This window comes from Nomascus leucogenys, chromosome 9, assembly GCF_006542625.1.
Source record: "Nomascus leucogenys isolate Asia chromosome 9, Asia_NLE_v1, whole genome shotgun sequence".
Lineage (NCBI taxonomy): Eukaryota > Metazoa > Chordata > Mammalia > Primates > Hylobatidae > Nomascus > Nomascus leucogenys.
Genome location: NC_044389.1, coordinates 52,775,036 through 52,789,118, shown reverse-complemented (window position 1 = coordinate 52,789,118; position 14,083 = coordinate 52,775,036). Strand labels below are relative to the sequence as shown.

Here is a 14,083-nt window from a genome sequence, read left to right as displayed (position 1 = left end):
CCACCTCACAGTCATGGTGCAGAGAGAGCTGCTAGAGCTGTTGTTTCTCTTTTGTGATGAGACATGCTGCAAGTGCAAGATTGCTTACCTAGAACCAGTTTGCCTGTGTCATTATTAGGTGACCTCTCCTGCTACCCCAAGATTGTGGTGTGTAGGGCCCTCTCTGCTCTACCCCCAGGTAGAAATTCAGGCCTTTAGAGCCACTGCTTGCCTGGAACATTAGTCTGATCCACCACACCCTTTATGGAGATAGATTGTGGTGTAGTGGGGTCATTTCCTCTCCACACTCAGGCAGATCTCCAGGTACTGAGAACACAGTTTTGCCTGGATCAACAGCCTAAGCCACCCCACCATTCCTGTGCGTAGTTCGTGGTGCAGTGAGGCCTTCTCTACTCCACATGAAGGCAGATCTTGAGGAAGAAGTAAATGAAACTTGGAACCAAAAACCATACAAGAAATCAATGAAACCAAAACTTAGTTTTTTGAAGTACAAATAAGATCAATAAACTGCCAGCTAGATTAATAAAGAAGAGATAAAGGACAAGATTCAAATAAGAACAAACAGAAATGACAAAGGTGACTTTACAACTAAGCCCACAAGATTGCAAAGATGCTCAGAGACAATTTTAAACACCTCTAAGAGCACAACTAAAACAGTGTCTGACAGTTGGTATCCCTCGATAAACTTTTGTTTGATGGATATATTGACAGACTGATAGAGAGCATTAGATGGTTTTTGTTCCGAGTGCCTGCCTACTGCTGTGGAGTGACATAGGGGTTATATGCTGGCCTGTAGGGCCTGAGATAAGTTAATGTGAGAATGTTCAAGGCTAAGAAATGTGCTGTGGCAAAGGACACCAGAGACAAATCATGTCTAGTAATCTAGATGTGACTGAGGACCATATGTTTGTAAGATAAAATGAATATAACACACTAAATTAAAAATAATCATTTCAAAAGAGCTATGGTATAAAGTACTACAGTCAGTGCTACTCAAACTGGGAAAATAAAGTGAAGAAGTAAGTCTTTATGTTTGTAAATATAAAAAAGAGAAATAAAGCGCATATACATAATAATATGCTTGAAATTTATTGCTTTTAGAGAGGAATGAATTTCTATTACTCAGAAACAGCAGTGAAAACAGCTTAACAGTTTAAATTGCAAGTATCTAATCAAATGATAATTAGGAAGGTAAGTATCCTGAAACACAGAATTCACTAAATCATGGTCTTTCTTTTATTCTGCATTGCCTTATGATAATTCTTCAAAAAGCAGCGGTAGTGTGATGCGGTATGACAAATGAGAATACACGAGTCCAAAGTGAATTTGCCAGTCAAACCTGTGAAGAAAAAGAAAATAACACTTTATCGCCCAAATTGATACTCCTGTAAATAAATTTATACTTTTCCTGGTACAAAGTATTTATTTATAGACAGTTTTATTTATTATAATGCAGGGACTAAAATAATATTTGAGACAGAATAGACAATTAAATACTCATTAAGTGGGTATCAGAATAAACAAAAATTATCATTTAGCATGTGCAATTTAAATTTAAATTTTTATTGAGGTTTTCCATCATCATCTTGTTTTACTCTCTCACTTAAATATAGCCTACACATTTCATCTATCTCCCTCAAATAATGTTTTAACTATATCCTCCCCTGATTAAATGTCATCAGCAATTATCTAATGCTTGGAGGATCAAGATAAGGTTTTTTCTAATATCACAAAAGGCAGGAATTCAATAGGAATAAAATGTCCCAATACATTTAAAAATATTTGAAATCTTTTGAACTATTTCAATTTTGAATTGTAGAACAGTACTCTTTTATCTCCAAAATATTACTTTATTTTGAAGTATAATATTTAATATTTCATCAATTTTGGAACATTTTATGCTGTAAATATAGATAAATAAAAATGACTTTCTAAAAAGGACGTTGTTACCATATCCTATTTCCTTGAAAATTCCCATCTCCTTGTTGATATTTTGTTAGTAATTCCTATAGCCATTGCTCATTAGAGTTACTTAGGCATAAAATGTAAATTTCTCATGAGTTCCCAGATGGCGGTTGTGCACCTTCTCCAAAGATTACATTTTAGGACAGAAAACTTCAAATAACAACCAGGTACAGATTTAGTGGCAGAGAAACCCATGGCCACAACCATAAACCTTCCAGTTCAAGGGCTTCCCTATAATGTCTCTCAATAGCCTTACAAATTCTATAAAGAGCTTAAATATTATCATAACATGTATTTGTCGCTTATAAAATTGAGGTTTGGAGAAGATTAGGAATACTTTAAGGTCATGAAACTAGTTGTCAGGGTCAGGATACCAACACAGGGGTTCCCCTACCCAGAACTCTGTCTCTTAACAGTAGTGAACAGAAGCTTTCCCTCAGAGGCATTTTTATTTTATTTTATGTTTTATTTTACTTTAAGTTCAGGGATACATGTGCAGAATGTGCAGGATTGTTTCATAGGTGTACAAGTGCCACCATGGTTTGCTGCACTATTGATCAGTCCTCTATGTTACCTTCTGTCACCTCCTACCCCCAATCCCTGGTGTGTATTGTTCCCCTCCCTGATGTGTTATCATTGTTCAGCTCCCACTTATGAGTGAAGCATGTGCCGTTTGGTTTTCTGTTCCTGTTTTAGTTTACTGAGGATGATGGCTTCCAGCTTCATCCATGTCCCTGCAAAGGACAGGATCTCATTCCTTTTAATGATCGCATAGTGTTCCATGGTGTATACATACCATATTTTCTTTATCTAGTCTATCATTGATGGGCATTTGGGTTGTTCCATGTCTTTGCTATTGTAAATAGTGCTGCAGTAAACATATGTAGACATATGTCTTTATAGTAGAATGCTTTATATTCTTTTGGGTATATACCCAGTAATGGGATTGCCAAGTCAAATGGTATTTCTGGTTCTAGATCCTTGAGGAATCACCATACAGTTTTCCACAATGGTTGAACTAATTTACATTGTCACCACCAGTGAAAAAGTGTTCCTATCTCTCCACAGCCTAGCCATCATCTATCATTTCTTGATTTTTTAATAATCACAATTCTGACTGGTGTGAGATGGTATCTTACTGTGGTTTTGATTTGCATTTCTCTAATTATCAGTGATGTTGAGCTATTTTCATGTTTGTTGGCCACATAAATGTTTTCTTCTGAGAAGTGTCTGTTCATATCCTTTACCCACTTTTAGACGGGTTTTTTGTTTTTGTCTTGTAAATTTGTTTAAGTTCCTTGTAGACTCTGGACACTACACCTTTGTCAGATGGGTAGATTGCAAAAATTTTCTCCCATTCTCTAGGTTACCTGTTCACTCTGATGATAGTTTCTTTTGTTGTGTCGAAGCTCTTTAGTTTAATTAGATCCCATTTGTAAATTTTAGCTTTTGTTGCCATTGCTTTTGGCATTTTCTTCACGAAGTCTTTGTCTATGCCTATGTCCTGAATGGTATCACCTAGGTTTTCTTCTAGGGTCTTTTTTTGGTTTTGGGTTTTTCATTTAATTTTCAATCCATCTTGAGTTAATTTTTGTACAAGGTGTAAGGAAGGGGTCTAGTTTCAGTTTTCTGCATATGGCTAGCCAATTTTCCCAGTACCATTTATTGACTAGGAGATCCTTTTCCCATTGCTCGTTTTTGTCAGGATTGTCGTAGATCAGATAGCAAGCAGAGACCTGCATCATGAATGAACTCCCATTCACAATTGCTACAAAGATAATAAAATACCTAGAAATACAGCTAACAAAGGATGTGAAGGACTTCTTCAAGGAGAACCACAAATCACTGCTCAAGGAAATAAGAGAGGATGCAAACAAATGGAAAAACATTCCATTCTCATGGGTAAGAAGAATCAATTTCATGAAAATGGCCATACTGCCCAAAGTAATTTATAGATTCAATGCTATTCTCATCAAACTATCATTGACATTTTTCACAGTATTAGAAATAAGTACTTTGAATTTCATAAGTAGCTACAGAAGAGCTCATATACACAAGACAATTGTAAGCAAAAGCAACAAAGCTGAAGGCATCACACTACTTGACTTCAAACTATCCTACAAGGCTACAGTTACCAAAACAGCATGGTACTGGTACCAAAACAGACATATAGACCAATGGAACAGAACAGAGACCTCAGAAATAAGACTACATATCTACAAACTCAGAAGCATTTATGTAAATTAACACACTTCAAAGAGCTAACCCACGTTACATTTCTTAAACTGGAATGATTGTTGGCTTAATTGCTTTTTTTTTGTTTTGTTTTTCCTTGTTTTAACTGTCAGTGTTGATACTTCTAGAAAGAAAACTAACTAGAGTCAGCTTACCTCCATAATCATGCCCCATGATTACTGAAGATATCAATTTTCATCCAGATAATTTGATCTATAGCCTCGATGTGAATGATGCTTTTCCTGCATACACACAAAAGGAGAGAGCAAATTGCAGAGAATAGAGACAATGACAGTACAAATGTTTCACAAAAATTGTCACTGAAAACTTAGATTGTTAAAGTTGTTATGACCTTGTGTGTTACCTACATAAATGTTTTCAAATTTTTAGTCACATTTTTCTTTTTTCAGAAAAATGTTTAAAAGCAAGTAAAAATGATAAAATATTTACTGTATGTTGACATTTTTGTGGCAATAATAAGTGTTGGAACACTGATTACAGGCAACCTCTCCAAACAGGTTTTAAATCTTCTTTACAACATTACCTCCAAGTGACTATTTTGCCCAACACTGAGTATAACGGAGAGGAGAAAGTTACCGTTTCCAACGTAGGTGGTATTTCTTCATCTCATTCTTTTAATGAGCTTACTTTCTCTTACAACTCCTACATTCTTTCATACTCACTGCTGTTAACACAAACAGTCCTCATCCCTTTTTATGCATCTTTTTATTTAGTGCTTTTTTAACATGTATACTTACTATATCAGAACTTTTGAACCCCTATTCATACTGATATTAGAGGTCAAAATAATATGATATTTTTATACATACATTTAGAAAAACATTAAAGAAATAAAATTTTCTGTCTAATTTAGCACAGTAAGTTTAATTTAAAGACTTTATCATCCTCAAATATTTAGAAGATAGAAACTTACCACATTACATGGGTAGCCTCTATGCTTCATTAGGCATATGTTATACTTCATAGAATTAGGAATTATTCACAGAATTAGAAACTATTCTTTAGGTCAATGTAATTATTTATAAGAGAAAGATACTTAAGCTCTCAAAGAATAATTGAAAATTGACTTATTCAGTGTGGAATTGAGTTTGCATTGAAATGCTGTTAGAACACAAGATATTTGTGACTTTGTAACAAGAATAAATGAAATCAATGTACACTTTAGCAATTAATGATACACATATATTTGAGAGATAACTATCAATTATTCTAGGATAATAAATAGTCAGAGAAGAAAACTTATTCAGAGTGCACATTTTCAGAAGAACACTTACATGGAATTTTCTTCTATGCTCATGATGTCTCTGAAATAAAAAGAAAAGATTAAAAATTCAATATATGATTAATTATCAAGTTTTCCACTAAATGAAAATGTCTTACCTTGTCATGGGAATCAGCTCCCTTGGAAAAGAAGAAAATGAGAAAATAATTAATATCTTAATTTTATAATTCAAGAATATGTATAAAAATTGACTTAGCTACATTTGTGATTAAACAGAATGGAGGTATTCTTTGGTTGATGACACACTAAATTAGTTATTTTAGCTTCATGACATCTTTAAAATGAGTGAAGGGTAAACTTCTCTATAACGTGCTATATTCAAGTATCAACTCATTTTGGTTTATACATCTTTTTTATTAAAGGCAAGAAAAGTCTATCATTGGTGAATAAGAGAGTGGAAACTAAAAATGAAACACTGGATTGTTTTTTATATGAATATGTTCTATGTAGCTCAAAAGCTACCAACATACAAATATTTTATTTGCTGATAGAGAAAGGCTTTGTACTTTTCTCTGTTCTTCTTATATGTTTATTTTTCTACTTCTATCCTTTTATAATAAAATCATGTGATAAACTGTGATGCCATAACCAATTTGGTTTTTGAAACATATGTTAGAATTTGGTGGATAGGTTGAAGTATTAGTATTCTTTTGTGACCAATTTTCTATTAACTTCATAGAAAGAAGAGGAGTGGGAAGAGGATGAGGAAGTAGAGAAGGAGAAAGAGCTCCAGAGAGGTCAAGTGGTTTTCCTACTAATACACAGTAGTAAATGACAATACAAGCTGGGAACTCATGACACTTAATAAATATAGATTTGTTTTATGGCTTAAAATAGGCAGCTTTATTTTAGAAAGAGTAAAATAGATTGTATGCTAACTTAACAGTTTGGTTGTGCCAGAAATGACTTGAAAATTCATGTTTTGACACCCTCTAATACTGAAGTTCCATTGAAGTGCATCTTGTTCTTTCCTCAGATTTCTAACTTCAGGTAGTCTAGAGCTTTTCATATTTAAAGATCTTTTCACAGTTCTCAGTCCCACATATTTATAAAGCTTGCTTAATTTTATTTTATTTTTACATTAGAGTAATTGTACTTGAGTATTTGCAGGTATGTAATGAATATTTATTCTAAGTCCTTAAAAACTTACATAGGTTAATTCAAGGAAAGTCTTTACATAGAAATATTAAAGCTGTATTGAGGTGAACATGAATATATGGCAGAACATAAGGAATAAGAAAGATCCTTGGGATAAGTACCGAAAATGTATCCTTTAAAATTTCCAGATATACTTACAGTCATGGAAATCATGAGAGCCAAGATTAAAGCAAAGACAAAAAACTTCATAGTTGGCTGAGTCCTATAAAATCAAACATGAAAAATCAGTGATCACATTCTTTCTTGCCTTCATTCATCAAACTTCTATTGATGACACTATGCTTCAAAGCATTGGGAGACATGCTCTGTTTTCCAGGCTGGAGTGCAGGGGCATGAGCACAGATCACTGCAGACTGGACCATCTGGGCTCAAGCCATCCACCCACCTTAGCCTCCCTAGTCCCACTTGTAGCTGGAACTACAAGTGTATGCCACCATGACAAGCTAATTTGTTTTTCTTTTGGTAGAGAATATTTTTAGTCTCACTATATTGCCCAGACTGTTCTGAAACTCCTGGGCTCTAGGAATCTTCCTGCCTTGGCCTTTCAAAATGCTTGGATCGTCGGTGTGAGCCCAGGGCATAGCTTCATTAATTGATAAATAAAGGTGTGTGCTCTAATTTGGAAATATTAGTATGCTAAAGAAGCACAAAAATGGACGTCTTAAATAGACCAAGAGAATTGGAGTAAGAAGATAACAAAGAAAGGCAAGCTTGAGTTGTATTATATGGAATGAGTAAAGGGAGGTGTTGGGAGACTGCAAAGAAATAAAACAGAGGAAAGCATGTTGAAAGTTCAAACAGTTTAGCATGTAGGGAGGACAAAACTGGAGAAAAGATGACCACTTAGGTTGTTGTGACATTACAGGGGACTTAGATAATGGCATTAAGAATGCTAATTAAAGTACAGTGTAAAGACATATTTAGAAAGTAGAATGGCAAGTAATGGGGACTTGCTTTATAATAAAGTCAGTGAATATGAGCCAGATTTCTATTAAAGAATAGCACAGATGGTGTAACCTTGAGATTAGAACATTAGTGATATTGGTTAGAGAAAAATAAAATGAAGAGAAGTCACAGGGAAAATGATTGTATCTACTTTGAGAAGTTGAACTGATGAAGATTATTTAATATTTCAAATAATATTATCCAACAAAGTTAGCCTCATCTGGGACTCTGATATGTTTTTATAATTATGCATATGCAAGTGAATCCAGTTCTTTGGCTGATATAAAAAAGTAAAGTGGATTACTTATTTCTAAATTACAAACGTAAATAAAAGCATTTCCACTGGAAAATACAATTACCACAAGATTTACAATTACATGGCATTTTTATTTGTTAATTGCAAGCTATAAAGTAATTCATTCATAGATAATATTTTTTAAAATTTTTCTAATCTCTCTTACCTGTCGCTTGTGATAGAATGTTACAGTAACATTTTTCATCTAATTATAACAAAAATGTCCTACTCTTAAACAGCCCTACATCTCTATCACAGAAAGCAGAACTCATTTGCCTAATTATTTCTTCATTCGTTTTGCTTCACTCATTTAAATGGAAACTTCTTGTATAGGACTAACTATAAAAATTATATATTTCTTGAAGGTTTTCTATTACCTAATAGTTAAATCTAATTATGACTCTTTTTATGACATAAAAAGACAATTTTACCGTTGTTTGTGACTGTCAATTGTGTTGCAAATAGAAAATGAATAAAAGGTTGTAAGAAAGTGCTCTTCTTTTATTAACAGATAAAATGATAAATGAACATAGATAATCAATACATAATTAATAGTTTTGAAAAACATATTTCCCAAGTAAATCAATAATAAAAATTTGGAATAATAAACTTTCTTTTCTACCATAACACAAATGAATGAAAGTGAGTTAAATAAATTAGTAAGATTGAGAAGACTAATTGTTACACAGTATATATTTTGATTTATAACAGAACTGTTTTTAATGATGGAAAGGCCAATGAAAAAGTAATAAAATAGTTTACTACTAAGAGGAAAGTAAACTAAAAAATAAATTTTTATAATAATGGTTTTGCAAGAGAGAATTTATCAGTATCTTCTTGTAAAATGTGAACTTCTACATTAAGTTTAATATAAAAGTAATAAGAAAGTAGATATCAGGTATTTAGGCAAGGAAATAAAAAGTTCATTGAGGTCCCATCATCAGAGAGGATGTAATACATTGCCATATTCCACATTAGTTACTTTGCATGATGATTGCTGGTGTTAATTCATAGGTATTGAGATCTAGAAGTCATCTTCAGATCCCAATAAATGGTCATTATTTCTTTATAAGAAATTATCATAGATAATATACATTTTCATAAGTGGGTTACTATTGATTTTAACAAACAAAAGCTTATGCTAATATATAATATTAGATTGTACTTGAACATATTACCTTTTACTCAAGAGGAGAGTCAAGAAGTCAGTGAAGCTGAAGTCTCAAGAGATGTCCTTTCCTAAATGGCTGATGTATTTAAACATGTTGAAATCTCCCTTTTGTTTTTCTAAATAGCATCAGTTAGGAGATCATATGATTGAGACGGAAAGTAATGCCCAAAATCTGTCTCTATGAATTCTAAAATAAACTTAACCAGGTGATTTTGCAATAGATCATTGTGAAGACAAGGCAAACAGAAAGCGAATGGACCCATCACATGCTAATCCGAGGGTTAGTCTAGCCCTGAGTGAGTCAGACAACGGAAAAGCATGCTGGAGGAAACCAGACATAGAAATGATTGCAGTGATAAAGATGTTTCTGTAGAATACCATCTACCACTTTTCAACAAATATATGTCCAAGATAGAACAACGCTATGTCAAAAATAATACTTACCATGTCAGGAAAAATTTTACACATTCTCTAGTAAATAGTGATAATTGGCATAATAAAATTGGAGTCATTCTACACTTCAAAAGTTTTTCTACAAATCATTATTTATCTTGTATTTTTACCTGCTTTCATTGACTTAGAATATTTTAAGTAATAAAGCGAATGTAAACATTGGCCAAAATTCAATCATCTTTTGGATGCTGTATGATAAAAGTATTCTCATATTTAATGTCAAAAGATTCTAGGTGCTTGGTCACATATCTCTCACATAAAACTGATTTCTTATGTTTAGAAATTTGGATTTACTTCCCTGGAGTTTTCAGGGGCCCATATATCTTCACAGAGGTCATTTATTGAAATAAGTACACTAGACAGAAAGAGGAAAACAGAATTTTAATTAAATTAATAGACAAACATGTATAAAAGATCACCTACTTGCTACCAGTTGTATAATTCGATGTGCTAAGAATCAAGTATTAAAAACTAATTCTAAGTTCAGAGAAGTTGTACAGCTCAGTGCATTGTTCCTCAGGATGTCCCACATACCACCATCACAATCAGCATCAGCTCGTACCTGTTGAAATGCAAATTCTTAGTCTACTTTTCCAAACTTACTGAGTCAGAATCTTGGGGCGTACACCTGGAACCTGCATTTTAAGAACACGTCCAGGAGATTATTTGTGTACTTTAAAGTTTGAAAAACTATATAACAGGTTTGTAAACGCATTGTCTTTATATTGATCCCACAAATAGAGATTATGTTTTTAATTTGAGTCTGACACAGGAAAGGGAAAAACACACATCAGGGCTGGTGGGTGGGGAGGGAGGGAGAGCCTCAGGGCAAATAGCTAATGCATGCGGGGCTTAAAACCCAGATGACGGCTTAATAGATACAGCAAACCACCATAGCACACGTTTACCTGTGCAAAAAACCTGCACATTCTGCACATGTATCCTAGAACTTAAAGTAAAACAATAAAATAAAATAAAATGAATTTCTGTGTGATTTTTAAAGGAAATATTTATTAGGTAAATCTACACTAATTTGAACAGTCCCATTGGAAATTATTGTTATTCTCTAGGTAATACACAAAAATATATATTATTGTGCCTAATATTATTAGGCACATGTCATTTATATATAATATATAATTCATATACCAGTGTATTGCCACAACTGTGATAAGGCAGTAGCTATTGATATTTCCCTTGTAATTGAAAGGCATGGCCTTTTCAAAGAACATGACGCTTGCTTATAGAGGACAAGATAACTGTTTTACTTAATTATAAAATATGAAGCTATGTTCTGGTCCATCAGTCTTCTAAAATGGCCTACTGTTCCTGGAGGGTGAGACCATAACTCACAAATATATAATTCAAGTAAATTATATTTAAATTGTTCTTTTGGCATGAAATTTCTAAACATCAGAGATACAAGATCTCTTCTCTGGCGCAAAACAAAGCCATTCTCTTTACATTCTCAATGAAAAAGAATTACATAGGATTCAGTGACTTTTTTTTTTTATAGAAACATAGTCTGCATTCATCACCCAGGCTGGAGTGCAGTGGCACACTCATAGCTAACTGAAGTCCGGAACCGCAGCGCTCAGTAGAACCGCCCCTCAGACTCCTAAATAGCTAGAGCTACAAATATGCACCACTGCTCCTGCTTAATTTTTTTTATTATTATTTTTTGTAGAGATGGGGTCTCACAATGTTGTCAACACAGTTCTTGAACTTTTGATCTCAAGTGATCCTCATGCCTAGGCCTTCCAGAGTGCTGGGATTACAGCCATAAGCCACTGCACCATTTCATGTTTCAGTAACTATTGACCTATGTCTGATTTTAAAAAAAATACCCTGCTTTAATTAATTGCTAAATGTCAAATGGTTTTCTTTCTTTGTTTTCTTTTCCATCTCCTCTCATTTCTTCCCTGTGGTTTTCTTCTCTAGTTTGTTTTTCTAACAATATTAGGTGCAGTTCCAGTGGATCTAAGATATCCATGTTCTAGTGCACAAAAAGCAAACTAATAGTCCAAAAGCACTACCAGACGGCAAACTAACAGGTAAGATATAATGGCAGATGTCAATATGCTCATTTAAAAACTACAATTAAACGTAAAACATACACATTTTATGTTGGAACACCAAAATGTAGGCATTATTTCACCCATGATTTTCTGCTTCCCCAAGTTAGGAAGTGTCAGGATTATGTATGACAGGTGGAACAAGCATGGTGGACTAGAAATACAGTAGTGACCTTCTCATGCTAGTTATGGTCTCGCCCTCCAGAAACAGTAGGCCATTTTAGAAGACTGATGGACCAGAACATGGCTTCATATTTTATAATTAAGTAAAACAGATATCTTGTCTTCTATAAGCAAACATCATGTTCTTTGAAAAGGCCATGCCTTTCAATTACAAGGGAAGTATCAACAAAGAGCTACTGCCTTATCCCATACATGGCCACACACTGGTTGCTTACGGATACAACCCATGAATGGGTTTTTACAGTGATATTTATGCTGGGTTTTTATCCTCCTTCTTCACCTTCTTCTGCCTCTCCCCCTCCTCCTCTTTCTCCTCTTCTTGTTTGTGCTTCCTTTCCTCCATTTTCTGCTTCTCCTCCTCCTCCTGCTCCTCCATATTCTCCAAATCACCTGTGATGAAAGTATGGACCAGATCTATGTGACCAAAATCTATGATGTGTATTTATTTAACTAAAAAATCTTATGTTATAATCCTGTTTGAACAACTAAAATGAAAAATACTGCTATTGACCTATATGGAACAACATGTGACTCTCTACTCTATGAGATAAAATATCCTTTATTCTGGAGATACCATTTGACTAGCTTTACTCCTACTCTTAAGGAGATTTTCATATAATTTGAGTGTCAGACAACATTAATAGACAAAGAGATAGAGAAATTCAGGAGACGACTAATTGCATGACACTAAAATTGGAAAATGAAGAGCCACACTGGAGCTGCAGATCGGGGACTTATAAGCCAATTTATTATAATCAAGACTCTGAAATTAGAATAGATCATACAGGAAGGATGCATCGAATCAGAAGAAAATAGGCTGAGGAGAGATAATCTGAAGTAATATGTGGACGATAATAGAAAGCCCATTAAAATATTTGTGATAGAAAAGACAAGCAGAGAAGAGATGTATTTCTAAGCAGTTTGTATATTGCAGAAGCCAAGAGGATGAAACATTAAGAAGGAAATCATTTCCATAAACAATTGTTGTTGTGAACTTGGCAGTTGCTGAGTTTCTCTAACTAAATTTTTCTTATATTTAAGGTATTATAATAATAGTTAGAGTTTAACTAAATGAGAATATATAAAAATACGTTTTAAATAAAAATGCCCCAAATGCAAACAGGAGGTTATATCATTATAGTTTTACCATAAAAATCTTCATTGGGAAGAATATCTTGATTTTAAAACTTCTTTAAGAATAGAGGAGGAAATGCAAAATAGATAACTGTAAGAAAATATTTTTGAAAAACCTGAGAATCACCTCAAGGATCGAGATGTTGGAGAAAGTTAGAAATTTGATTAAATGTGTAGTAATTTATAGAGGAGTGAAAGTGGGAAGTTTAAAGAGGTTATGCAAAATGGGCTTAATTTTTTCTTTTCAAAATAGCTAGGTTTTTTTTTTCTGGAATTTATTAGTGGGTGAGATGAATTGGATGCTTCAGAATACTAATAATATATTTGGACATTTTGTTGGAAGGAAAGGATGAGAGTATAAAACTAAATAAAAGAAAAATAGTTGCTAAGCAATATTGTACTCCACACTTAGAAAAAAAAAGAACATTTTTTTTTCTTGTAGATTAGAATTTTCTTGGTAAAGGTGCGGTGTAGGAAAATTTATCAATTACTAGGATTGAGATTTTAGTGAATGGAGATTTTAAAACCCAGAATTCATTAGTTGTCTCAATTATATTATTACGTATTGAATGATGAAGATGAAGTCCTGGGATGGAAGAAAATGAAATACGATAAAGAATGAACAGACAGAATAAATCAACATATGAATATTAAGGCTCTACAGTTTTCTGTAAGGTCAAAGTACAGATATCTATGCTTCAACATTTGTCTCACTTTCAAAATGTAAATCAGATCACATACTCATCCCATGGCATCCATCCCAATTCAAAGGCTATGCTTGACCTACAGAGCTTGAATCATCTGCATGCCCTTTTTCTGTGACCTAATTTATTTTGATTCACTTTTTGCTCTGTTCATATTAATCTCCTTGAAGTTTTCCCAAATACAACAAACATATTTCTACCACAATAGATTGGCATTTGCTATTTCTTCTGCTGGAGAATTTCTTTCCTCATATTCATTCTATAATTAGCTCATATCTCTTCTAAAATGTCACTATATCAAAGAGGCTGTTCTTGACTATTCCATTTAAAGTGTCATCTATGCCCTAGCCCTACCTTATACTTCTTCAGTACACTTACCGCCTAAGATATTACCTATTAATTTTGTACTTGTTTGTATTTCCAAACAACCATGTAAACTCCCCATAGGCAGGCTTTTGTCTG

General features: G+C 33.5%; 1 protein-coding gene across 1 annotated transcript; it reads right to left on the bottom strand.

Moving 5' to 3' along the window:
- Nucleotides 1–1,078: 1,078 nt before the first annotated feature.
- LOC100601272 (histatin-3) lies at nucleotides 1,079–9,132 on the bottom strand. The gene is made up of 6 exons (XM_012499416.2): nucleotides 9,080–9,132; nucleotides 6,800–6,863; nucleotides 5,602–5,622; nucleotides 5,496–5,525; nucleotides 4,356–4,442; nucleotides 1,079–1,339 (listed from the first exon to the last, which is right to left on the bottom strand). The coding sequence occupies exons 2-5, from the start codon at nucleotides 6,848–6,850 to the stop codon at nucleotides 4,389–4,391; spliced, it is 156 nt and encodes a 51-aa protein (XP_012354870.1). The 5' UTR covers nucleotides 6,851–6,863; nucleotides 9,080–9,132; the 3' UTR covers nucleotides 1,079–1,339; nucleotides 4,356–4,388.
- Between the last annotated feature and the right edge of the window lie 4,951 nt (nucleotides 9,133–14,083).

Excerpts from the sequence above, each read along its gene's own strand:
- LOC100601272 (XM_012499416.2), bottom strand. The coding sequence starts at position 6,850 with ATGAAGTTTTTTGTCTTTGCTTTAATCTTGGCTCTCATGATTTCCATG. Across the intron at positions 5,623-6,799 it reads CTCTCATGATTTCCATGACT|GGAGCTGATTCCCATGACAA; the intron begins GTAAGTATATCT and ends TTCTTTTCCAAG. Across the intron at positions 5,526-5,601 it reads GAGCTGATTCCCATGACAAG|AGACATCATGAGCATAGAAG; the intron begins GTAAGACATTTT and ends TTTTTATTTCAG.